General features: G+C 28.8%; 1 protein-coding gene across 1 annotated transcript; it reads right to left on the reverse strand.

Annotated features, from left to right (window-relative positions):
* Positions 1-24,480, reverse strand: LOC107437261 (uncharacterized). The gene is made up of 13 exons (XM_043044132.2): positions 24,281-24,480; positions 22,099-22,554; positions 20,816-21,038; positions 18,153-18,335; positions 15,630-15,853; positions 14,518-14,668; positions 13,247-13,335; positions 12,677-12,981; positions 10,245-10,295; positions 8,691-8,859; positions 4,413-4,638; positions 2,886-3,112; positions 1-257 (listed from the first exon to the last, which is right to left on the reverse strand). Exons 1-13 carry the CDS (start codon positions 24,437-24,439, stop codon positions 117-119), a joined length of 2,604 nt encoding a protein of 867 aa, XP_042900066.2. The 5' UTR covers positions 24,440-24,480; the 3' UTR covers positions 1-116.
* Between the last annotated feature and the right edge of the window lie 1,814 nt (positions 24,481-26,294).

The following is a 26,294-nucleotide window of genomic DNA, read 5'->3' on the forward strand; positions in this document are numbered from 1 at the left end:
TAACAGATTGTTCTTATAAATGTAGTCACTCATCAATATTTTTATATTAAAATATTCATTTTTAATTCTATATCAAAATAGGCCAGCTAAAAAAATTTTTTAAAAAATCTATGCACTCATTGGAATTTNTCATCACTTATTGTAGATCTGTCTTCAATTGGCTTTGAAGGATTTTCAGATTCATATTCATGCTTTCCCGTTTCAGTTAAGGATTCACTGGTATCAAATCGAGAACAAAACCAAGTAATTTCAAAATTCTAAAATAAAAATAAAGAAATGACACACTTTTAAAGTTTAAAAATCATAATTTTCAATATTTGAATTTTATTTCCTATTTTCATTCCTGAAACATTTGATAAGATATCTATTTAAAATGTTAAATTATTTAAACAGGGTGCATAGCCAGGGTGCTCTCAACAAAAAATAAGCACCTTTTAAGTACTCAAAAAATATTTTCCAAGCACTATATACATTAACAAAACGCAAAATAATTTTAAAAGACTTTACCTGATCATGATGAAATAACTAGTTTCTGACAAAGAACTTTTTTCTTGATTATATTAGCCATTATAAAATGATCAAGAGATTTTTAGGTTTGATATCTGAGGGTGGAAAATGAAGCCTGAAATTGAGAATACCTTGCAAAATGCAGCAGAGTTGCACATGAGAGTGCAACAATCTCGCCGAAACCATCTCATAATACGTGGTGAAAATCGAAAAGACAGAATTCTCCTTTTCGAAAGAAAGAATTCTACTTTTCGAACCAATGAAAAAAGCACCTTTAAGGGCTTTTAAAAAACTAAAATAAGCACTTTTTAAAATCGCTACGCACCCTGTTAAATAATCTATATATTTCAATTAAAAAATTAAATATCTTTTTTTTTTGTTTTTAAAAATGTAATTTAAAAAAAAATTTATTTAAATTAAAAAAATGAAAATTTATAAATGTAATAAAAAATATTAAATAGTTATCAAACTGTTTAGAAAAGAAAATTAAAGACAAATTTAAATTGATCCAGATGCGGACAGCCCAGAAGGTGGACAGCCCATCATTACACCGCGAATGCACACATGCTAAGAATTTTTTGTTTGTTTAAAAAGTGAATGAACTGAAACTTCAAAGAGGCATATTTTTTCCCTAAGGGCAAATCTGGTGGTTAACTTGTACTGTATCCAAGGTATTGAGTAATGCTTTTTAATTTAAGCATAACTTTGTTTTCACAGGCACTTTTGAGATACGTACTTACCTTGTTAGCAGGGAAAACTGTAATCAAGATTTGTACTGCCAGGAAAGTTTAAGCTACAGTTTTTACAGAAATAAGTTCCACAAGTGGTTTGTAATAAGTTTATATATTTTATTATAAAATTTCAAAAAATAAAATAAATCATTAAAATACTGACAAAATTGTAGTAATGCATAAATATCACGTAGAATGTACGAGATTGAGTTATCGATTTCGAATTCTCTTCTAATAACTCCTTAGTAAATTCAAAATGCAAAAAAATAAACAAAACACCCTAAATAACTTTTTATCTAATGGTCGGATTTTTGAATTTTAGGACTCCATCTTCGAGAGGTTGACTGCAAATATGCTAATTAATATGTGCAGACAATATTTTAAATTAGAAAAATAGACACAAAAACGTACTTTCTTCATATAAACATACTTTTATTTTGACCGATTTTTATTCCTTATCCCAAACATTAAGGGGTGGCCGCAATTTGGGAAAGATGGTCACAAGTTTGGATCACTTAATGTAAATTTTGCTTTCTGCACATTTCATCATATCTCAAGAACTTTTTAAGAGAGTAGAAAATTTTTTGCAGACATTTATAAAATTCGTTTATCCCAAAATAATTCCATGCAAAAAGTAATTATTAATCACTGTTTAATAGTTTTTATAATTTTATTTAATACTGGTCAGTCTATTTTGAATTGTAAGGTATAAAGTTTTTTACATCATCTTAAAGAGTGTAATTTTATACGGTAAAAGGCAAAATATTAATAAAATTTGTCATACAGTTTGTTAGATATTGAATTAGAAATATCGGACTTTTTTAAAATTCAATTTTCCAAGAATTGTTTGTTAAAACGTAACATTTTGCCATAAAAAAAATTTTAATCTTTAAAAAAATTTTATATCTTACAATTCTAAACTTTTTCAATCATTACTAAATAAAATAATAAAAAGTTATTAAAAATTTTATTTTTATTACCTTTGGATAAATGAATTTTATAATTGTTTGCGCAATTGCGTTTTATAATTTTTGATTTCTTAGTGGATGAAGGTACTAAGTTGACTATCTGTGAGTGTTTTATGAGTGGAAGAAGGTTTTAAGTGCAATTTGCAAACATATTTCCATATCAACCATTGAAAACATTTTATTTTTTGCAGCATATTAAAATGCTAAGTCACAAACAGTTCATATGCGTGTCTAAGAGATATAGATATCACTGTATGGAAGCAGGCAGACAAGAAAACAAGAAATAAAGACAAAGCGTAACTTTCATTTTCTAAACGAAACTAATCTCAGTGGAGCTACAGCCCATGGTGGGCCAAGGTCTACTAAGCCCAATCCAGTTTTTATTGGACAGGAACAGGAACATTTCTAAGGTACAGGAGCAATCTGTTCTAAGTGTTAAGTCTCTAAGTATACTTTGTATGTATACTAAGTATACTTTGTAATGGTAGTATACTAAGTATACTACCATTCAGCTGTCAGGCATCCTTTATTTTCCATTGACAACATATAATACTAATTAACACATATGCAACTCAAATAATAATTATGCAAACATGTAACTCAGAACATTTATCCACTTGGGCTTTAATGCACTAAAGTATTGTAATAAATTTTAAGCATTTATTAAAACAAAGCATACTCTTTCTTCTGGGTAATCAGGGTCTTGACTATAAATAGTTGGTTCAAGATGCAATGTTTGACCAAAACTACGAAGAACAAAAGAAGCACCACCTTTTATCAGCATTGGTATAAGAGGAGTAGGAATTATCTCAAGATATGTAAATACACTTCGTCTTCCGAGAACAGTATGATTATCAAACGATATCTCAAAGTTTTTGTAATCAGTTTCATTATCCTCCACTTCATCTGAAAAAAAAACATATAAATGAGCAGACAAACATTTAAGAAAAGAATCTAATTTTTAATCATCTATATATATATTTCTCTCGTGTAGCATGACAAACTCGGATATTTCTTTATCTATTGGCAACATTATAGTTATTATTGATTTTGTTAGGTTGTCTTAAATAATAATTTAAGTAGTGTTGAATAAATTATACGTGAAGCATTTATTTAGAATAGTTTTGTTATTCTATAGAATTAAAAACTCATTAAATTATTTAGATTTGTTTTTGATCTTTTTTAAAATGTCTAGAAAGTTTAAACATAAACAGAACCATCATGCTTCATACCAATTATTGGTGACAAAGTTTGCCTTTATTGAGCAAAAGAATATATATAGAGAGATATATGTAATATAAAACGCTTAAACTAATCTTTTTATGTTATTCCTTTATTTAAATCTTCTTCATTTATTATTCAAAATTAAATGCCTTCTCACACTTTAACATCCACAACCTGTCTTTTAATCTATTTTTAGTTTAATATGCATAAATTAACATTTTCGATTTTTCCTGAACCGTGAGAAAGACTTTTTACCTCGACCAATTTAATAGACCAATTTTAATTACACAGATTACCCTTATTCCCTAAGACATAACATATAACAGATTTTTTTTCCCAAGATTTTTCCGAATTTTTATCCGGGGCTACTTTGATATATGTGTCACTTGGATATTCATTCTCTGATTATGAAGGTTAAATAAAATTAATTTACTTCTCTTTTTAAATTCCATGCCTGTTTGTCCTGCTCACCCATCATTTTACAGATATATATAAAGAAAAATAATAATAAAAATAACAAGAAACCGCAAAAAAAATTTCCAAAAAAAGGAGAAAATTTTTTAAAAAATCGGTATACTAAAGGATATAATCTTTTCATCAGCTCACACGATTATATCCGCAAAAAATAGCTCTTTTTTGCGGATATAATCGTGTTAGCTGACGTAAAGATTATATATTTCATTTTCTGTATTTTTTAAAATTTTTTAGCCTTTTTCGGAATTTTTCCCCCGGTTTCTTGTTTTTTTTTATTATTATTTTTCTACTCTCCTTTTTTCATTGTTCTGTAATTTTCCTCAGGTTTTCTCTATATTTTGAACTTATTTTATGAGTTCCATTTACTTGCAGCTTATGCGCAATAAATAAAACTTACTGTTTTTCTTAAGTTTCTTCGTGTTTTTTTGTATTTATTTATTATGCTATATACATTCACATATATATATTATTATTTATATATATATTAATAATAGGAAATTAAACTTACCATAAACTGTTATTGTATATTTCAATTTATATAAACCAATAGGTAAGGATCGTTTGGAAATTCTCAATGCTGAGCAATTGTGAGTTTTCAAATCACTGATATCTATTTCTTCTTCTTCACCATTTTCATTTATTTGATAAGCACTCCACAACTGAGAGGCTAAATAAGATTTGCTACTTCTAAAAATGGCTGTAGTTTCACACCTAAATGAATGGCCTCTAAAATGCTATAAGAAAAAGTTAAATATCATTGATTTAGAAATATGTGAGTCCCAAAATTAAGTAATGTATAAAAGAAAAGAGGAATCAAATATTATGTAAGAACCTAAATCGGCAGACAGGGTTTTTTATTCTATTTACTTAATTTTTTTTTGTTTTTTGCTGACCAGTGATGATTTTTTTTACGTGTGAGTAGTATATCCATTGAATACATATGTAATATATTAAAACAACTTAATTAAAAAAAATTTTTCAGGGGGTGGGGTGAATTTCAAATTTGGAATTCAAATTGAATTTTGGAATTTTTTTTTAAAGAGTTCAAGAGCTTTGAACACTAAAAGAAAACATAAAAGGACAAAATTTTACAAAATGAATTAAAATGCAAATTTTACTTAATGCAAAACAACATTTTTTATTTAAATTTAATCCTAAAATTAGAATACTAGAGTAAAAATTATAAAGCAAAAACCACGGGTAGGGTTGCGGCCTTTTTATGTAAATAGTAATATAATTCAGCCCACCCCTTGTTGACTTTTTTAAATCTCGCCAAGTTGGCGAGTATTACTTGGATCAACATTGTTTTTTTTTTATTAAATAAACAATATAAATTATTATAAATTTATTAAAATATTTTTAATAAAATAAAAATAATTAATAAATAAAACCCTGAAATATCTTCCAGAAACCTAGTTTGATGAGATTTCGAAAAATCGTCGGGGGACTATTCTAAGATCCACCTTGGGAGGGGGATAGCGATTTATTTATATTGACTGATAAAAAAGAAAGAGTCCTAAATATGCTTTATAATATTTGAATGGCCCTTAACTTTTATCAGGAGCATGACTTAGTTCTTAAACCGGAACATAATTTTCTAACAATTAAAGAATTTTTAAAATTTAAATTAGAAAATTTTTAAATTACGGAATTTTTAAATTTTGTATTAAAGAATATTCTAGAAAGATACATACTTAAAAAAGATTAAGGGGGAAGGGCACGGGACATCAGAAAAAAATTCTCTGACTTTATTGAATTTCTCTGATTTTTGAACCTGATGGCATAAATTTTATTATTAAATTTTCAGTTATGCTTTATCATTATTACATAAAACTTATACATATCATTTAGGTTGGAAAAAAAATGTTTTTCTTAAAAAATCCTCATTTTTTTTGAAAAATATGAAATTTTTAGTTGCCTCAAATATACATTTATTCATTTTCCCTGACTCTGGGTATTTTAGTAAAATTTCCTGATTTTTTCAAATTAATATACAGTGGGTGATCGGTTAACGAACACTTTCACGAAAGTTTTTTGTGTTCGGATAACGAACACATATTCGGATAACGAACACTTTCAAAAAAGATTTTTTGAGTTCGGACAACGAACACATATTCGGATAATGAACAAAACGAATTCTAACGAACTCTACTCGGCCAGAAGAAAAATTAATATTAAACATTTATTATCATTTTGCATACAAAATAATATCACTGATAGGTGAAATGTTTAAAGCATACTTAGTGTTAATAATTTCTAAATGAAACTTGAATTAACAATGAATTTAAAGGTCATTCAATAATTATTATTATGAGAAGCTGAAGGAGTAACGAAAATCACATCTGCAACGCAAAGAAGTGCCATCCATGATAAAATGGAGAAGTTAATTTAGTTTGGATAAATGAACGGGAAATGAAACGAGATGTAACTAGTATGCCTATCATTCAAGAGAAGGCTAGAGAAATTGAAAGAGCAAACTCCAGGTTCGTCGTCCGAGGAGTTAGAATTCAAAGCTACGGCTGACTGGTTTACAAAGTTTAAAAGAAGGTCTGGAATTAAACATGTATTAATGCGTGGTGAGTCTGCTAGTGAAGATAAAGAAGCAGCTGAGAAGTACTGTCTCAAATTTCAAGAATTCATTGAAACAGAAGGGTATCGTCCACAACAAATATTTAATTGTGATGAAACCTGTTCGTTTTGGAAGCGCATGCCAAACCGTACCTACATCACGAAAGATGAGAAAAGTGTTCTTGGGCATAAACCTATGAAAGACCGGTTGACGTTACTTTTGGGAGCTAACGCTAGTGGTGATATGAAGCTTAAACCACTTCTCGTTTATCACTCTGAGAATCCCAGAGCATTAAAAACAAATTCCATAATTAAGAGCAAATTGCCAGTAATGTGGAGATCGAATCAGAGGGCATGAGTCATGCAGTATCTTTTCAAAGAATGGCTATTTAAAGTTTGTACCCCGAGCATCAAGAACTACCTTGATGCCAATGACTTGCCGTTGAAAGCACTGCTGGTATTGGACAATGCACCAGGCCACCCAAAGGATCTTGAAGATAATTTGTTGACAGACTTTCCCTGACTGACAGTTCAGTTTTTACCTCCGAATACGACTTCTTCAGCCGATGGATCAGGAGGTTACTGCGGCTTTCAAGAAATTGTACACTCGCGCGCTGTTTCGTCGGTGTTTTGAAGCAAGCCAATTCTCCTCAACACTGACTTTAAAAAAGTTTTGGAAAGAAAAATTTGACATTCTTGAAGCTATTCGTATCATTCAAAAGGCGTGATCAGAAGTCACACAGCGACAGTTGATTTCTGCTTGGCGGAAGCTGTGTCCATCCTTCGTTCAAGGAGACGGAGGTGATCAGGGAGACACCCCTGAAATTATGAATGAAATCTTGACAACTGCTAGAGATCTGGAAGGGGAGGTGAATGAGGGTGACATAGAAGAGCTCATAATGGGACATGAAGGTGAACTGACGGCAGAAGAACTCCAAGAAATTTTGAATGAAGAACACCAAGAAACACAGCGAAATGTGTCTCCTTCTGAACAAGAGGAAACGAAAGAGGATCCATGCCAACATCTGCCATTAAAGATCTTTTGAAAAAGTGAGAGGATGTCAGAGCAATGGTCTTAGAATGGCACCCAAACCAAGCTGATGTCAGTTGGGTTGGAGATCTTTACAATGACAATGCTATTAATTACTTCCGGAACATCCTGAAAAAGAGAGAAAAGCAATCGACATTGGACCTGTTCTTCAATGCCCCATAAGCAAAAAGTGAAAAGGACTGATTAATATGTAAGACTATATGTATGTATTATTTTTAAAAAAACTTACTAAGAAATCATAAATTTTTTTAAATGTAATTTTTAGGGTCTCCAGAACGAATTAATCGATTCACATAAAAGTCTATGGTGATTCGATGATCGGTTAACGAACAATTCGGATAGCGAACATAGTCTTGGAACGGATTATGTTCGTTAACCGATCACCCACTGTAATTTCTTGATTTTTTTGCTCTGTGACCATGCTGTATAATTAAAATATCAAATGGTAGAACGCTGATTATCCAGTTCAATCGGGACCAAACCCAATCCAGACAACAAAAATTCTGGATATTTGGACAGCTTAAAAAAACAGCAATGAGAATATTTTTACGTAACTTCCCCTCATATTTTCCCAGGCTTAGGTTTTTAAATTGTAGTAGTGCCTATTATAGCATATTACAAATAGCATGCTAAAAAGTTTTAATTTTCTAAAATTTTATTAGAAACCTGTTCCTTTATTAGAAAATACTTCCCACCCACCTTGAAGCTGGGTAGAAAGAAAGCAAGATTCTTTTCGAGGTCATGGAAGATCAAAAGAACCATTTTTTGAACCCTTTCAGATATTCTGAAAATTAAAAAGTATTTTCGTTATTTTCCATTCTGAAGAAGCTGGGAAAAACACATAGTCCTTGAGTGGTCTGCATAATTGGACAATCTAATACACCGGCTTTCGGATAATCAGCGCTCTACAGTATTAACATCCTATAAGTCAAATGTGAAAAAGCAATGATTGGATATAATAGCATTATACACGTAAATAGCTTTATGAAGCTTAGATGTTAGACTGGTAATAAACAATATGTGCCTATAAAACAATCAATGTAATATGAAATTATTACAAAAATGATAGGAAAATTAAGAAAAAAAGAATGAATTTTCTAAAAATACATGTTAGGAAATGAAACATAATTTTTTTTTTTAATAAAAAATTATAAAGAATCGAACTACCTCAATAGGACGTTCTTTGTCTGTAGAGTTTTTATCAATCCAAAGTAAAGGATTCTCGTATTCTCCGTCAGACACAGAAATAGTTGTTTCTTTCTTGAGTCTACTAACTGAGTTAAAGACATCTACAGATGCTGGGAAATCTCCACCGAAAGCATACTCATACAAAATGCTAAAATTGGAATTCACAATCAGGAAAGGATAAACAAATTTAAAAATAATAAAAATAATTCTAAATAATGATATTTATATTTAGAAATGAAATTTAAAATTGGTAAATGAAACTTAGATTAAGTAAACGAAAAATATGTGAGGTAATTAAATTTTCAAGTCTGGTTGAATTGGGTTAAATGTAAAGTACTATGCCAAACTTAAAAGAGATCATGAGTTTAAAGTAATAAAAATAAATAACGTTACTAACTGTTTATTTTCGTTTAAAAAAGAAATAAAGAATTAGATTACTAGAGTGCTACAGAGTTCAGAAACTTAGGTTTACTTGATGAAGGACTCTATTAGGAATCTTATAATGCTAAATAAAAAAAAATTAAAATCAATAAATATGTTAAAGTAATAAATAAGTAAAACTAATAAATATGTAATTAAATACTAGCAACATTATTTTGTAAGCAATCAGAAAATACACCAGGGAACTGAGAATCGATGAAGAACTTCAAAATTTTTAAGAAAAAAATAATATTTAAGAACTCGAAATTAAAACCAAACACATTTTCAGGATCTTAAAAAGTTTTATGAACTTTAAAAGAATGTATCTGCATGAAGCAGGACAATTAGAACAAAAAGTTCTAATGCAAAAAGAAAACCGAAAAAGAATGAGAGGCCTCAAAAGCATAGATCTATTGTAGAACATGAATCCGCCAAGAAGTTAAATTGTTAAGAATTTTTCTATCCATTAAAGTTTGCTTGTTTTGTAGAATAACTGGGTATTAAATTACTGTATTATAAAAATATTCTTCAAATCCATATCAAATTAAGTATGTTTTATTAAATAATAATAAATTATAAGAGTGTGTAAAATGGAAGGAAAAATGTCTGTATAACATAGTTAATTTAACTACAAGAAGTTTCATTGGTGACTCATTTCTATAGATTGACTCTTTTAGTCTTCTTACTTAAATTAATGCAAAAATTAAACAATAAACAGAAGAGTGGATCATGTTGATGATTTAAATTTTTAAAAGATGTGTTTACATGAATATGGTATACTCCTCTTAGGGTATTAAACTGATAATACCAGGCTGAAAATTAAAATTAATAACTTTAAAAAAATACACAGTAATAACATAATACGACGGTTTCAGAATTATGAAGGAGTCTTAAGTAAATGAAACCTTTTAGCACTAATATTGCTAAATATAACAGCAGAAAAAGTTTCTTTGAAAAGTACAAACTTATTTGAAGATTTTGATTCCATGTTGCATAAAGAAAAATTAACGAAGATTTGAGAGACATTATATTTAGCACTATAAGTAAAAAAATTAATTAAATATATTCAATATAAAAAATATAAGCAGTTTTGAAGAAGTTAAATATACAAACCTGATTGTAGAATCATCTTTCCACTCTGCCTTTTTAACATCTCTCCGTTTCCTAAAGAAATTAAAAAGAAGATAGACCCCTAAATACATGAAGGGTTATAGCTAAGATGTGCATAATGACATGAATGGATTAACCAATGAAGAATCGTGAAATTCTAAAAAAGTTGCGGCGACTCAACTTAATCATGACTGTTACGATCGAGAACTTGAACTTTACATTCGCCAAAACAATCTAAGCTGTCTCTGTAGCATGATGTACTGTGCTAATTTATATTCCTCTTCCTTATATACTTTAATATTTCGACTGCTAATGGCAACACAGGAGCGACCACGGCCGAGACTTAATACAGCTCTCACGATCAGCACACAAAAGTACGGTGATCTTAATACAGCTCTTCCGGATTCTCACGAAACAGCAATGAATCGATTGATTGATTGAATGTGGGGTTTAGTGGTACAAGGTCCAAAAAAGGACATACTGCGCCAAACACACGGTTTTAAAAACAGATTAAGAGGTTAAGTAAAGCACACGTATAAAATCAGATAAGATAGTGAAAATTCTAAAACAATGTTGTAAAGTTACATACATTAAAATCAATAAAACTGCATGTCAATAAAACGGTAAATTTACTAATCAAATGCAAATCAATAAAACAGTAAATTTACTAAAACACTAAATAGTATAAAACAATTATATACAACTTAAAATTCCAATAGCGCGTAAAAATGCAAAGATGTTAGGATGGTGATTTTTATCTAACAAGTCTTTTATATATAAAATCGTGCTTCCAAAGAAGGTAAGGCGTTGTTGGTTAAAACATGGGCAAGCGATTAAAATATGATGAATTGAAAGTGAAACGTTACAAGCATCGCATCGAGGAGGCGGTTCTCCGAACAGCAAGTGAAGATGAGTCAGCCGAGTAAACAGCAATGAATCAACTAGTGGTATCCATTCATCGAATTCTATCACAGCTATAATTCTGGTGCGGGAGTACTGTAGTGTATCTACCACTAACAAAAATACAATTCCAACATCACTAGTATATAAGGTATGTTAACTTGATTATATGTTGGGGTACCAATTCATAGATGAAGGTTGACATGGTCGATGCCTCACAAATACATACTAAAACATGAGTACTGAATTGATCTTGGGCTGCAGGAATCAGAAAGGCTCGTTTCATACATCTTTTTGTGAGTCGTAAAGGGAGAATCACATGATCAAGGTTCTAATCTTTTAATAGAGTTAATTGAAGGATCATGCAGCACGACAGTGATGAAGGTGGAAGTTTCAATGGGTTCAAATTGTAACAAATGATATTGTCCTAAGTTCAGACATTCCCATACCCAAGTTTTTTGTAAAGACATGTAATAAATTAGTGCTTCTATATATTTTCAGGGTATCTATGTGCAACATTTTGGATTTTCAAATTCATGACTTTTCACGGCTAATTCCTAGAATTTTTCATGACTTAACAAAGTTACTATTTTCTCCCACAAAAACACAACAATAAATTTAGAAAAGCATTATAATAACATTAATTGAAATGATAGGTATAACCAAAACTTTGCATCTTCATACTTATAGATTTTAAATTTAAAAAACAGACCAAAGAAAGAGTTGAAGCAAAAAAATAGCTGAAAAAAATACAAAAGCAAATAAATTCTTTTCCCCTTTCTCTGCAGAATTATACTATAATGATACTTTTCTTGTTCATCGGAAAGGAAAGAAATACTCCTGATTCTTCTGTTCTCATTTCAGAATTAAAAAAAATCAACAATGACAGGCTTGCTTCAGCTAGAATTTTAAAGTGATAAAATAAAAATAATAACAAAAATTCTGAAATCACAGAAGTTTAAAAGATAATTCACTCCAGAAATGATGTGTTTTCCTTCATTTTTTGAAAGAACACCATAATTTTTAAAGAACATGATAAAAACATTTTATATTTTAATAAAATATGACTGTGAGTGGAGATTTTATGACAAATTCAGATATTCGGAACACCATGAAATTGGGGGGTGGGGGGTTGAGGTAAATTCCATTTTAAAAATTATATTTCTATAACATTGAATTTCTATAACATATACCTATAACATATATTTCCATAACATAAAATTATATAACATGATTTTTTTTAAAAAAAACTAGTTAAAATCATGACATTTCATGACAAATTTTGTTCAATACCAAAATTCATGACTTCTCATGCCTTTCCAGGTGCCCAGATACCTTATATTTTCTTTAAATAGTTACACGTAAATTTTATTAAAAAATCCGCAAAATTTTGACCTGCAATGATTTTCTACATTTCCTCTAAGTAAATATTAACACATGAAAAATTATAAATGAATGGTGAAAAAGTAAATTAAAACTAAACAAGATTTAGTGTTACAAATAAAACGGTAGCAAATTTTAGGCAACAAATTTACCTTGCTGAAGACTTTTTAACGAAATTAAAGCTTCTTTCTTCATAATATAAAGTACAAATATCTTCGTTTCCAAATGCTACTAGTTTTGCCTCATCTCCTCCGTCAAACATAATGCAAGAATAGTCATCCAAGTTAGTAAAGGTTATTGTAAACTCCACAATTTCATCCACTTCAGTGGCATTTGTGCTGGCAGTGAACTCAAAATCTGATATGCTAGCGAGGATTCTTATAAGTAACGTAACTGAATTGCTCTGCTCTTTAACTTCAGAGTTCCAAGCTACAAAAGAAATTTTCCATTCTCCAATCTAAACAAAAATAAGCATAAACAAACAAATCAATATAAATCACAAAAGGCAAAATTTAATTAATAAGCAACGATAAAATAACAAACTAAATCAGATCAAATTATGGCATCATAAGACTTTAATTAGGTAATAGGTTCCAAAATTTACATCAACAAACAAAAAGATGTCATTAACTAACTATCTGCCTCATCATGCGGTAATTATTATTTTTTTTTACATTTAAAAGTAACCCTTTCTGAGACATTTTAAAATAAAAAAACATTACCTTAGAAAAAGAATAAGATATAACAGACTCGCTTGAATTTTCCTTGTAACTTTCATCTTCAAATTTTATTTCATAAACATTGACATGACCTACAAAAATATTGAAATATGTTTAAGAAATAAAATCGCCCTTTATGGAATATAAACATCATTCTAATTTGATTTACATTAATTTTATTATAATTTCACAAATAATCAGGTAGATGTTTCAGGCTCTCGAGATTAGACTTAAACTGAAATTATTCCTCTAGTGTTTGGTTGTCCATAAATGATAAGCACGATTGTAAACAAAATATTATAAACATTAAAAGGCAGCCAAAAAGAAGTGTTCATAGCTCACAATCATTCTAGAAGAGAACTTTCTAAAATATATGTATCCACAGCCAAAATAAGCTCAGAATATAATTTATTCCTGTTGATTTTTATTTAAAATTACCTCCTGAATCTGAGTCCTGTTTAAACTTTATCTCCCACAATTTTTTTGAGCGATGGGAGAAGTTCCTATGTTTATAAAATTTTTTTGTGGTCATGAATAATATTTGAAGGGTAAGAAAAAAGATTTTCTTATATAATAAATTTAAATAAGAACAATATTGTAATAGAAATACAATAAAATTCTCTCCCCATAAAAAAAAAATCATAATCTCCTCTTCAAAAGAAAGTTAACAGAAAATTATAATTTTTCTTATGCAAATCAAATTTATGGTAATAAAATTATGAAAAATGATAAATAAAGGTCGAAAGGAAAAGGGGTTCTTATTTGAATTCTGGTATTTTTGCATAAGAATCAGCTGGAATGGTGTTGGGATTGGTTTTCATGCAATGCAGTGTGATTAAATCATTATTTTAATACTATAACGTAAAGTTTATTTAAAGGAGATGCAATTACATAATTTTTGATTTTCTGACTCCTTAAAATGTGCATTAAACCATTTTAACCAAAAGCAATTTTTTGTCTCTGAAAGAAAATCATTTTCATCATATATTAAGATCTGAATGATTATATAATTTCAATTTAATTTGCATGCTTTGCAGATCTTTTAGCTCACTTTCAAATTGAAAATTATTTATGTCTCAAACTAAAAGTAACAGTATAAATTAATAAAATTGTTATCAATTTATGTAGCTACCATTAGTATGAGTCATAAATAGTAACACTTGCTCGTAAATTAATAAATTTTATTTGTAAAATATTTTCGAATTTCAGAAAATCAATATTATTACGAAGACATCTTTAAGCAACAAATAGTTTTTCAGGCTATAAATAATTACCGGTTATGTTATTTTCGAAATAAATTGTACAATCTAAAGGAGCGTCAGTTTTGCCCCTTCCTTTCAGTTCAATTTTATCCACAGGATATGAGCCAGATGCAACATAAAAAGGAGTAACAGATAAATTACCCAGCCCTTCATATACATTGACCTGAAATGAAAGTTTTCTTTAATTGAAAGAATAAAAAAATATTTATTTTTTTTTAAAATCACTTTTAACAGTGACAAGTTATTCATCATTAGTAAGGGATTGAGATATAAAAAAAATATTTTTAATTTACTGAAATGCACAGGTTAATTTTCATTTAATAAATTAGGATTGGAATAATTGAGTATTAACTGGATTGAGATTAATTTAACTTAATCCAATTTAAATTACTAGTAAAAATAAATAAATCATTATTTTGCTAATAGTAGCAATTATTAATTTATACAAATGTTTGCTTAAATATGAATTAAATTGGCTTAAATATACTAATTATCAATAATTAATTCTTGGTAAAAACTGTTAATGTTGTAAAATTTTGTTTATTTTAAGAACCTTACACCAAAGTTCTTATAATTATTGCTTAAATAATACAAATGACAGTTAATTTGAATTTTGGATAATTTGAGATAAATTTTCATTCTTAGTTGAGCTTAAATTAAAAGGGATCTAACACATAACTTATAACGAAGAATAATATTTTCAAATAATCTATTTAAATTGAATACATTTAAAAATATTTTCAATTAAAACCTTTTATAATTACTAAATATATGTTCAATACACATTAAACAAGATTAAAAATACAACAGAAAATGATATTCATAAAAAAATATTATTTTCCCATGAAAACAAAACTTTTAATTTAAAACTAATAAAACAAAAAAAAAAATTAATAATTTAGAAAAGTTAAGTTTCAATTCTAAATTTATATATTAATATGAAAAAAGCAAATTTTCTCTGAAATTAAAATAACATAAAAAAATTACTCTACTTTTACACATTTTCTTAGAAAAGAGAGACATTAGATATAAAGAATAATTTGCATTTTAAATTAAGAAACAATTCTATGCTTAGAAGTAAAAAAATAAAGCAAGAATCAAAAATATTTTGATAATTATTTTACCGCAATTTCAAAAGCCTCCCAATCCAAATGATTTGAAATATTGACGGACACAGTGAAATTCCCTCCATTTTCATAACAATGAGAAAAATATGTCTTCCATTCATTCGATGATTCAGACTCTATGTCAACTGCATCTTCTACAACATTATCTCCATATTCAACCACAAATGATGCAGGAACTGGTAAATTACTTCCAAAATATTTCAACTCAAACTGAATGTCTCCTAAAGAAACAAAAATAAAATTATCAGTTTAATATGAAGATTAAAAAGAACAATTATAAATTATCAGAGTAATTTTTTGTGATATTAAATTTTATTAAAACCAATGTTTAAATAGCAAATAGTAATTTTCCCCCCTTTAAACCTGTATGTGTTTTGGTGTCATAATGGTATATATTCATTAGTAAATATAAATTGTAGGGGATAGCAGCATGATCATTAACAATAGATTTTTTGTTTTTGATCAATGGTGCTCCAGGTGCTCTCCAGGTGCACATATGAAATAACGAAATCATCAAAAACAAAAACTCTATTGTTAATGATCTTGCTGCTAGACCATATTTGTTTAACATTGGGGAATCATTAATTTTTTAAAATATTCTTTTATTTTAATATTTTACTATTAACATTTTTATCTCTTTAGTATGACACAAACTGAATTGTATTATGTCATCTCGGTCTTACCATTTTCTACCATTTATCCAACTGATGGAGGTGTACCAATATGACACCAAGACACACATTAGCTTAGAGAATTTTTTTTTTACCATTTGTGATTGAAGCATTTCATCCTGAATTTCTATCTGAGCAATGCCTGGTTTGAATCCCAGTGCTCTATATTAGTAATTTGTATGGTTTTCAACACCTTTTTCATTAAGAATGTAATTCTTATGACACAGAAATATATATTAATAAGAAAAATCAATAGATATGTCACAGGATTAATTATGACACAGTGAAAAACCCTGAAAAATCGATATCAAGATAATTCATATACCATGTTTCATATTTAACATGATTTTTTGAGCTGGCATTTATAATTAAATTATCAACTAATGAAGAATGTCACACCTTTATAGTAACTAATTCAAGAAAAAACTTACTTCTTACAAGAATCGCACTGTTGAATTTTAAAATCACGCGAATATGAATCGCGATATTGAATTTTAAATTCATGTGAATATGAATCACAATATTGAATTTCAAAAACGCAAACATATACAAATTACGATATTGGATTTTTAAATTCCGATAATATGAATCAAAACGCAAAATTTTTAGATCGGGTAAATATGAATCCCACTGCATAGTTTTTAAATCACGTATAAATACGAAAATCGATGTGTGATATTACAACCGCATGAATACGAAACGCGTCATTGAATTTTAAATTCATGTGAACATGAATAGCGACATTGGATTTTCAAAATGCGTAGATACAAATTTACAAAACACAATGTATGATTTTTCAATCACGTGAATATGAATCACAACACGTAACCTTTAAATCAGATGAATATCAAAATTCATGTTTGATATTAAAATCGAGTGAATAAGATTCGCGATATTGGATTTTAAATTCAAGTGAATATAAATCACGATATTGAATTTTAAAAACGCAAACATATACNATAAAAAAAGTGAAATTTTTAGAAAATCTGAATTTTTGATAAAAAAGCTGAAATTCAAGAGATAAAAGTGAAAAAAGCGGAAAAATCTCATCCCTGCACAATGTATGATTTTTCAATCACGTGAATATGAATCACAACACGTAACTTTTAAATCAGATGAATACCAAAATTCATGTTTTATATTAAAATCGCGTGAATAAGAATTGCAATATTATCAGCTTCCAAAGCAACCAAAAAATCCCCCAACCAAAAAGAATCAAATTGGCGATGAATCACGTGTATGTAAACGTCTCGTTAACGGGGTGGAGGGGGGAGTTTTAAAATTTCGTCGGATTCTAAGTTATTGATTTGCAGAAGTTTGAGAATATGCTGAATTCTATGAATATTAGGGTGAAAATCACAGGGACTGCTTTTAGACCGGGAAGAATGATATGAAAAATCCAGAATTCCGAGGTACACTCAGAATACAATCACCCCTGATGACAGTTTAACAAGAAAAGGGCCAGTTCAAGACCACACAACTTGTAAAATAATTATTAGGGAATCAATAAAACTCAGTTTTGAATAATAAAGAAATTTTTAAGTTGGCAAATAATGCATAAAAACATGTAATAATTACATGAACGAAATAAGTCAAGAACTTATTTTATAAGACTTAACACTCAACTTAACAACTTATAGCAGTGAGAACTATTTTAAACACTCAACAAATACAATATATTACATATTAGATGTGAAAATTTAAGTTCAATATTAAAGATACTACAGCATAAGATTCAATAGATTATTATTGAAAAAAAATATGTGTACCAGAAAATCAACTACACAATACTGAGCTAAGAGCAAACTATTAAAGATACTTCAAAATATATATGCAGTTGGAGATATACCTGGAGGTGTAGATTTTGGAGAGTTAGAAGTTAAGGACCAATTTCTACTAATAGGCCAGAAACAATTGAAATCTTTAGAATCATATTCTGTATTCCATAAGTTAGTTAAATTGACACCAAGACTATAACTTCCAGCTGAATTGCATGAGATATTTTTCCATAACCCTGACTCAGTTATAGGCTCTAAAATATAATAAACAAACACTGTTACCATTTTGTAAGCATAGTAATTAAAATTTCAAAACATTAAAAGAAACTAGATTTCGAAAAGGGAAAACAAAACAATAAAACAACATAAATATATAAAGTTATGTATCGAGAATAAAATCTAAAACTTTTTCATAACTAATGTATGCAAAATAAAATTTAAATTGTTCCAAAATTCGATCTTTTTTTAAAAAAAAAACCTTAGCTTTTTTTATTTTAAATATTTTACAAAGAAGTATAATGATGAATATCTTTTATTTACTATGTGAAAAAAATTAAATTGTAAACTAATTGTTATTATTAGACATTAAAAAAACCATTGTCTCTTGAAAATTGTAGGCCAAAGTGATTTTTTTAAAAGAAGAATAAATAATTCAACAAATATACAATCTAGATAAAATTGCCAAAAATATATATACTATACAAACTTGCATACATAAAAGCACAATTTATAGCCATACCCTATTACCATTATTATTATCATAACACGCACAATTTATAAAATTAAAAAAAAAACAACAGAATAATAAGAATTAAAGAATATGAGAAGTCGATCAAATAAATCAATTTAACTAAATTAACAACACCAAGCTGGTACTATTATAACTGGAATAAAATATTTGAAGAAAATGTAAATAATATATAATGGACTAGGACTCCATTGAAGCAGCACACAAACAATTGAAGAATACAATAAAATAAAGAATATGATAAAATGAAGAACGAAATAAAAGGATGGAAGCTACCATGCATGTCAGTGCATTCTATCCTTTTAATGCATTCTTCATTTAATTAATTTTGTGTGTGTTTTGGTGGCGTGTGCTATTTCAGTGAATGTTTGATCCGATACATCTTATTTACATTTTCTTTAAAAAATTTTACCCTACGCCAGACTTGGGTATGTCCACCATTAGTCTATGACAGGCAGCCGAATACAGTTCATAAACACGAATAAAATGATTAAAATTCTTTACAGAATTTACAGCTAGTACGTCAGTAAGTCCAGGACTTAAGTGGTTAATGCTCATGTCAGAACCAGTCAGGCGGAGTGGGCGAATCGGACAGTCCGCCAATTCAATTTTATGAAGGTGCTTCCTAAGGTAATCATGTCCGGTCAGTATCCTGAAGTTAGCCATACCCACCCAGCTGGGCAGATCATATGGTATGGGATTATCCAGCAAGGAATCCCAGATCTTCCCACTGGATAGGTTGGTAATAATTTCATGATATCTGTAATAATTCTTTTAATACTATGGTAACTGGCAGGGATATCTGGCTGAGGAAGGTTAGATCAAAACTTAGCAAGCAAATCAGAAAATTCTATTTCTAACAGGCATAATTGAAGAGATAGCCCTGATGGTGGTATGTGAATCAATAAAAATCGTAATGTTTTGTTCCTCTCTTTCGGCGATCTGAGTTAATGCCATGTGAACAGCATCCACTTAAACATTAAAATTTGTACAACGCTTACCAACGGCTCAGCTGAGGTTAAAATACCTGGAGTAAACACTAGCATTTGTATGAGCCACAGTAGCTGAACCGTCAGTGTACACTTGTAGACAGTGCTGTTCTGGGAAAAACATTTTTTAAATATATATTCAGAGTTCTCCTTAGGAATAAAAAAGGACAGGAAGCTTCCTCACCAAAAAGGACACTTAGAGTTTTGAAAGGGCACTGATTTAACACCGTAAAAATTTATAAAAATGCCTAATATTTTGTAATAACTGAATTTGATCCTGAACAATTTTTAAATTATCCTCTTATACTATTCTATGTACATATTTCAAAAAGTAGTTCTCCCATATTTTCAAAACAAGAGAAAAATCCATAATTTATAAAAAATAATTAAAAGGATGATAAAAACAATATCCAAGCATAAATTTTTTTCAATAAAGTAAAAGGAAAAAAAACAATTTTGATTCATAAACCTAATCATTTTCTTTTTTTTAATAAACCTAATCATTTGAAAGCTTTTTTCTATAATTTAAACTGAAAATTATGAAAAATTAAACATTTAAAGCAGCATTTTTAAAAAAAAAAATTTTTTTTTTTAAAAAATTAGGTTAATTAATATACCTCTTGAAAAAAAGAGAAACTTATACAAATTAAAACAGTTGTGAATAATCCTAAAAAAGTAAATATTTGTAATAGTATAATCAGAATTAAACCCATAAACACAGATAATTTTATCAGTGTGTAATTATTACTTAAACAGTGCCTTATTATGTTTTTTTTAAAAGTGGAATATGAGTAAAAAGGCTATGTTTTTAATGAATGGCAGCCTATTTTTACAAAAAGGGTGCATTTATAGGGAACAAAGGGCAGATAGAGCGGGCCCCCTATCTAAAAACGCTTAGGGAGAACACTGCAGACATATAAATTGCCAAGAAAAAAGCAGCTTTTTTCAATTCAGCATGTAAATTTAATATTTAGAAAATTTGGAGACATTAACTTACCATTTAAAAATTGGTACTCTGTTGCATCATAATAGATCCAATAAGCATCGATGTTGCTTCCAATATAATACAGAAGAATAGTTACATTTTCTCCCACTAGAACATCCTCATAACTGATTGTCAAAGAAAGATTAGTAATTGGAATTTGAACCGAAATATCCTTATTCTCCAGGTCATTAGAAAACAAATTTTCTACAATCACAGATACCGAATATGTTCCAGTCTGAAAATTATTGTAAAACATATATAATATTGAACACATTATTTAACTTTTGAGAGTAACAAGTTAAATTATATTTCAAAAAATAAAAAGTATTGTTAGTTTAATAGCTACATTGTATTATTACAAAAAAAAATAATGTGCTGCAAAATACATACAAGGATTTTTTACATAAATTCTGTATATTTTTCCGATTGAATAATAATATATCATTGTATCTATGAAATATTATTTTTCTTCCAATGCTCACCTGGAGAATGAGCTTTTGTCAATTTAGGTATCTGAAGGGCAGATTTGTTGGCCACTCTTTCAGGGGCACTATATTAGGAGGGCCAATGTTACTCTCACAGTAAGGACCGATAGTACAAAGAATGAAAGAACATCCATACCTTGCTCGGGATTCAAACCCAGAACTTTTCTGATGCAAGGCCAGTTCCCGGATCCTAACACAGGCCAGTCGGCGACATCAGATGGTACTCAATGTATCAGTCATTTTAATGAAAGGGTTATTATAATGAGGGATCATACAAAAAAGTGTAGACTGTATATTCATCATTCATGTGTAATCAATCATTAAGAACAATAACGCCAATGTTTTGAATATGCACAAATTTGAGATGGTATGAAACAAAAAGAGTTTAGTCACATGTATAGCAATATCAACGTTTACTATATTTACTAGTTTTTGAATAGTAATTAGATTAAATGTTTTAATTGAGGATATTAGACAATTGAGGAGACTGTAGTATTGTGTAGGACAGACAGGGCGAATTGGGAAAAGAAACAACTCTAATAGTGTCCATGTAATAAGCTGTAAGAAAAATAAGATTCTTAGATTAGCTGCGGCAATGAGCCTTGGAGAATCTTCAAGTATAGGTTCCGAAAGTGGTTCCTACAGAACCTGGTGCTTTTGACTGCTGCTTGGAGTCCATAGAAAATAAAATTTAATTTAGAGGTGCGTGATCAAATTTAGGAGAAATTCAAAGCAATAACATATAAATTATATTAAAAAATCACTAAAAACATTAAAGCAATGCTCGAAAAACAATTTTACAATACTCACATCATTGTACGTAATTGGCATGTGCAACTCCTCTTCCTCAACGATTATCACTCTTAGGTGATGTAAAACTCCTAAATACTCATCCTCCTCATCCTTCAATCTATCTGCAATCTCTTCGGAAGTACAATTTCTGTAAGAGAGTCGAAAATTGCCAACAGACTTGAAGCCAAATATGTATCCTGGTAATATCTCTGGTCCAATAGTGTCAGGATATAATTTATGAGTAAAACCAGAATCAGGGACATCAACATCAAGTTCATGAACAACCTCGTAATTTGAGTGGAAAGACAAGTTGGTTGCACACGAAGGCAAAGAGTCAGGATCCACACACCGTGAGATGAGGGAGCAGAGAGAAGATCCCTCATCGCAACTTCGGATGTTCCAAGAGTTGCAGGATGATCCACAATCTAAAGAATCTTCACAATAATCTCCAGAGTCACATGTTGGTTTTAAGACCTGTGCAAAGAAGATATTTTTTTTAAAAAAATTTGATTATTTAAAACTTGAAAGATAATAATTTTTTTTTTTTAAATAGTAGAACTCCAGCATGAATTAGTGAGATCTAGACACAATCTGGATAATTGAATACTTAGGCACTTTTGACTTTTAATTTAAACAGGCAAATAAATTAATTCACAGGGAGGATGGAATTTAAATATCATGAAATGTTTAAAGCATATAAACACTATATGCTTTCAATTTTATAATAATTTTGAACTTACTGATGATTTCTTATCACTTAAAATCTATTTCACGATGTGCCGCATCATGAAATATAACTTTATATTATCTCTCCATTTTTCTAAAAACTGAAGAACTAAGAAGAAGTTCTGTTGGATAACTAGAGTTTAAATAATTTGAGTTCTACTGTTATTATTATTTCGTTAAAGAAAGTACCTGATTGCTTACTTGGAATTTTATTTGTATAAATGTAATAATGCAGTAGAACCATTTTTATTTCACAAAATAACTGGTGACTAGCCAACAAGCACATAGTTTGTCTTAGAGTCTGTGAAAAAGAAATGGATTTTCAAAAAGAAGTCCTGTACCAATGACCATACTCCTAAAAAGAAGAAATCACTTACTAACATTTGTTTCAAAATTGCTGAAAAGATTCTTCACGCTGTAGACCCTTCCTGGTGATGCTAAAGGTAACATACAATTTCCACAATGCAGGCAAGAGTTATATAAGACGCTGATGTCTGCATTTAGCAACATTAAAATTTTTAAACGTGTATCTTTTTCGTATCAGTGGTAAATAAGTAGTTATCACTATAAAAGTTTGAACTCTTGTATAAGAATTGACGTTGCATCATTTCGGTTTCAAAATACAGAAAGAAAAAAAAAGTAATTTCTTAACTTGTAAACTTAATAAAAATGTTTAAGAATAAATAGCAAAAAGTTAAGTACTCTAGCAATAACCAATTGTCATCCAAAAAAATCATAGAAGTTAAGGCTCCACAATCTAAAAACCAACAGCATTGTAGTCAACCACTTTTTGGTACCCCCATCTGTCTTAAGCTGAATGGGTTTCAAGGTGCCACTAGGCGTACAGAACTGTGGTTTTTAAAGTGAAATATTCTGCACACCCACTAGAAATTTATAGTCAATAAAACTACTTTATTGATCAAATGATTGTGCATTATGCGACTAAAAGCTGTATTTACATTACAAATATGAATTAATAAATTGCAAAAATACATTATGCAATAATAAGTAAAATAAATAAATATGTAAAATAAATATTAATTCATTCATATTTATAATGGTTAATTCATATTTTTCTCATCGTATGACAGTTTTATATTTAATAAGCATAACAGTTTTATATACAGTAAAATTTAAAAAAAAAAAAAAATTTATATAGCTTTGTGGCTGTATATTTTCAATCTACAGTAGATAAGGAAAAAAAATGAAAATGTCAAAGGAGTAACAATAAACACTAAACTATGTATAAAATTTCAGCTGCATAAAAAAATAGCAATAGACTTTTTCAGTATAATTAGGAAAGCCTTCTACAATATCTAAACAATTAAGCAATGAATGAAAAAAGGCAGAGCTTCATGCATTACGCTTAGCATTCAGAGTGAATGCACATCATAACATACGATATAATTATAAAAATGAAATAAAAATGAATCTAAAAGTTATTATTGACAATCAGTAAACAAGTTATACAAACGTAAAAAATAAATGTTCCTTTTTGTTGAGCATGAAGTTGGAAGCCTATGATGTTGCTTTTAGCTTTAACTTCTGATGTAGCTAAGAGAACAATTTTGTCAGAAAGATCTTGATCTTCAATTGAGAATGAATCAATAGGAATAGGTTGCCCAAGAGCCATATAAAATGGATCTGAAATTATAACAACAGAAATTATATACTATCCAGAGTTGAAGACTATAACTAAAACACCTTTATCGAGGCATGCAGAAGTGTTAAAGATGCCTGAGATTAACTCCTCAATTAGATCTTTTAATAAAAAATGTTACTATGCGGGCTAAAAAAAAAATTTGAAGAAAAAAATTTAGAAAAGTTCAAAATTACAAAAATCTAAAGTCATACTACACTCAAATGTAACTGAAATAATCCTAAGAAAACTGGTAAAAAATATATTTATTCATATCCTTATTTAAAAAAAATAGAGAAAATATTAACATTTTTATTATTTTCGTATTTTAGAATTAGTTTCAATAATAATTTCTTCATTTTTAAATTATTCCAGCTAAGCACAACTGTGTTTTGTTATTTGAAATACAGATCATCATGTAAAGTGACTGATTATTTTTAGGTCAATTTCACTTTATTTTATTCTGCAGAATAATTATTTCGTTTCTGATTATTCGTTTTAATTATTTGGTTGACGTCATTCACTTAAATCAATTTCCCTCTGCATAGTGACTGCTTATTTTCAAGTGAAACTGATAATTTTCTTATTATTTCATATCTTTGAAATTAGTTATTAGTTTCAATGATTTATACATGTTTATACCTTAATTCCAGTAAGCAAATATATGTGGCATCATTTTCAATCCAAATCTTATCTATGCAAGTAAAATGACTAATTGAGTACTGTTTAATTTTAATTCTTGAACATCGTCATGGTTACTGATTATTTTCAATTGGAAATTACATTTTTCTTATTCCTTCATATTACTGCGTTGTAATTAGGTATTATTTTAAATATTTATTTATTTTTCTTTTTTTTTAAAGAAAAAGTTTGGGCAAAAGTTTGTGTGCTATGTGTTTTCTAATCTAAATCCACATGCTTGTTTAACTTGTTTGTTTTTCCTGGGTGTGTGCAATTTAGTTAAGAGATAAATTTAAGTATTAGCATTTTGCTAAAGCCTTTCAGACCATTTTGGTTTTTTTAAGGGAATTTTTAAGCTTAACTTTCTCATGAAACAGCTTGATCCCTTCTATAAAATATTTTTTACATCAAAATTGAAACAAGGAATAAATTAACAACAAGGAATTAACAAGCACAAAAAGCACTTTATGAACGTTGGTGGCAACCTTAATGAATTGTCTTGGTTTTGGCTATATAAAATTTCAGAAAACCCATTAATAAATTAATTTATTATTTACATTCAAATATACATTATTTATCACAAGAACTTTTTTGATAATCATCAAAAGAAATAATTTAAAAAAAAAGAAACATTTTAACTTTTGTCTTGGGAAATGTCTACAATAATTTCTCATTTGTTGAGTTGAAAAGGAAAGCGGATATACTGAAAACTTGTTTTGATGATGACATTTGAGTTTTAAATCATATTAATCAATGAAGTTCGAAACACTCATAAAAATGCTGAATTTAATAGCGAATACCTGGAACATCATAATAAGAATCATCATCATCAGTATCTGTATCGGATTGAAATTTCATGGACAGAAATGACCCCCGAAAGAAAGTCAAAGTACAGTTAGTCTCAGAAGCTGGCAGCACAACAACAGGACATTTGAGTTCATAGAGGACGTAACTATCAACAACAGTAATGGTAACATCCTCAGCAGTAATCTAAAAAAAAAAAATAAAGGATAAAAAAAACTGAAAAATAATATTAAAAAAAAATACTAAACTAAACAACTTTTCAAAATAAAGTACTATGTATTAAAAAATAAATACCATCAAACATACTGTTGGGAAGGGGAAGTTTGGACTCTATATTTAATGGTTTTAATACTAAAACTATTTC

The sequence above is a fragment of the Parasteatoda tepidariorum genome, chromosome 10 (assembly GCF_043381705.1).
Source record: "Parasteatoda tepidariorum isolate YZ-2023 chromosome 10, CAS_Ptep_4.0, whole genome shotgun sequence".
Lineage (NCBI taxonomy): Eukaryota > Metazoa > Arthropoda > Arachnida > Araneae > Theridiidae > Parasteatoda > Parasteatoda tepidariorum.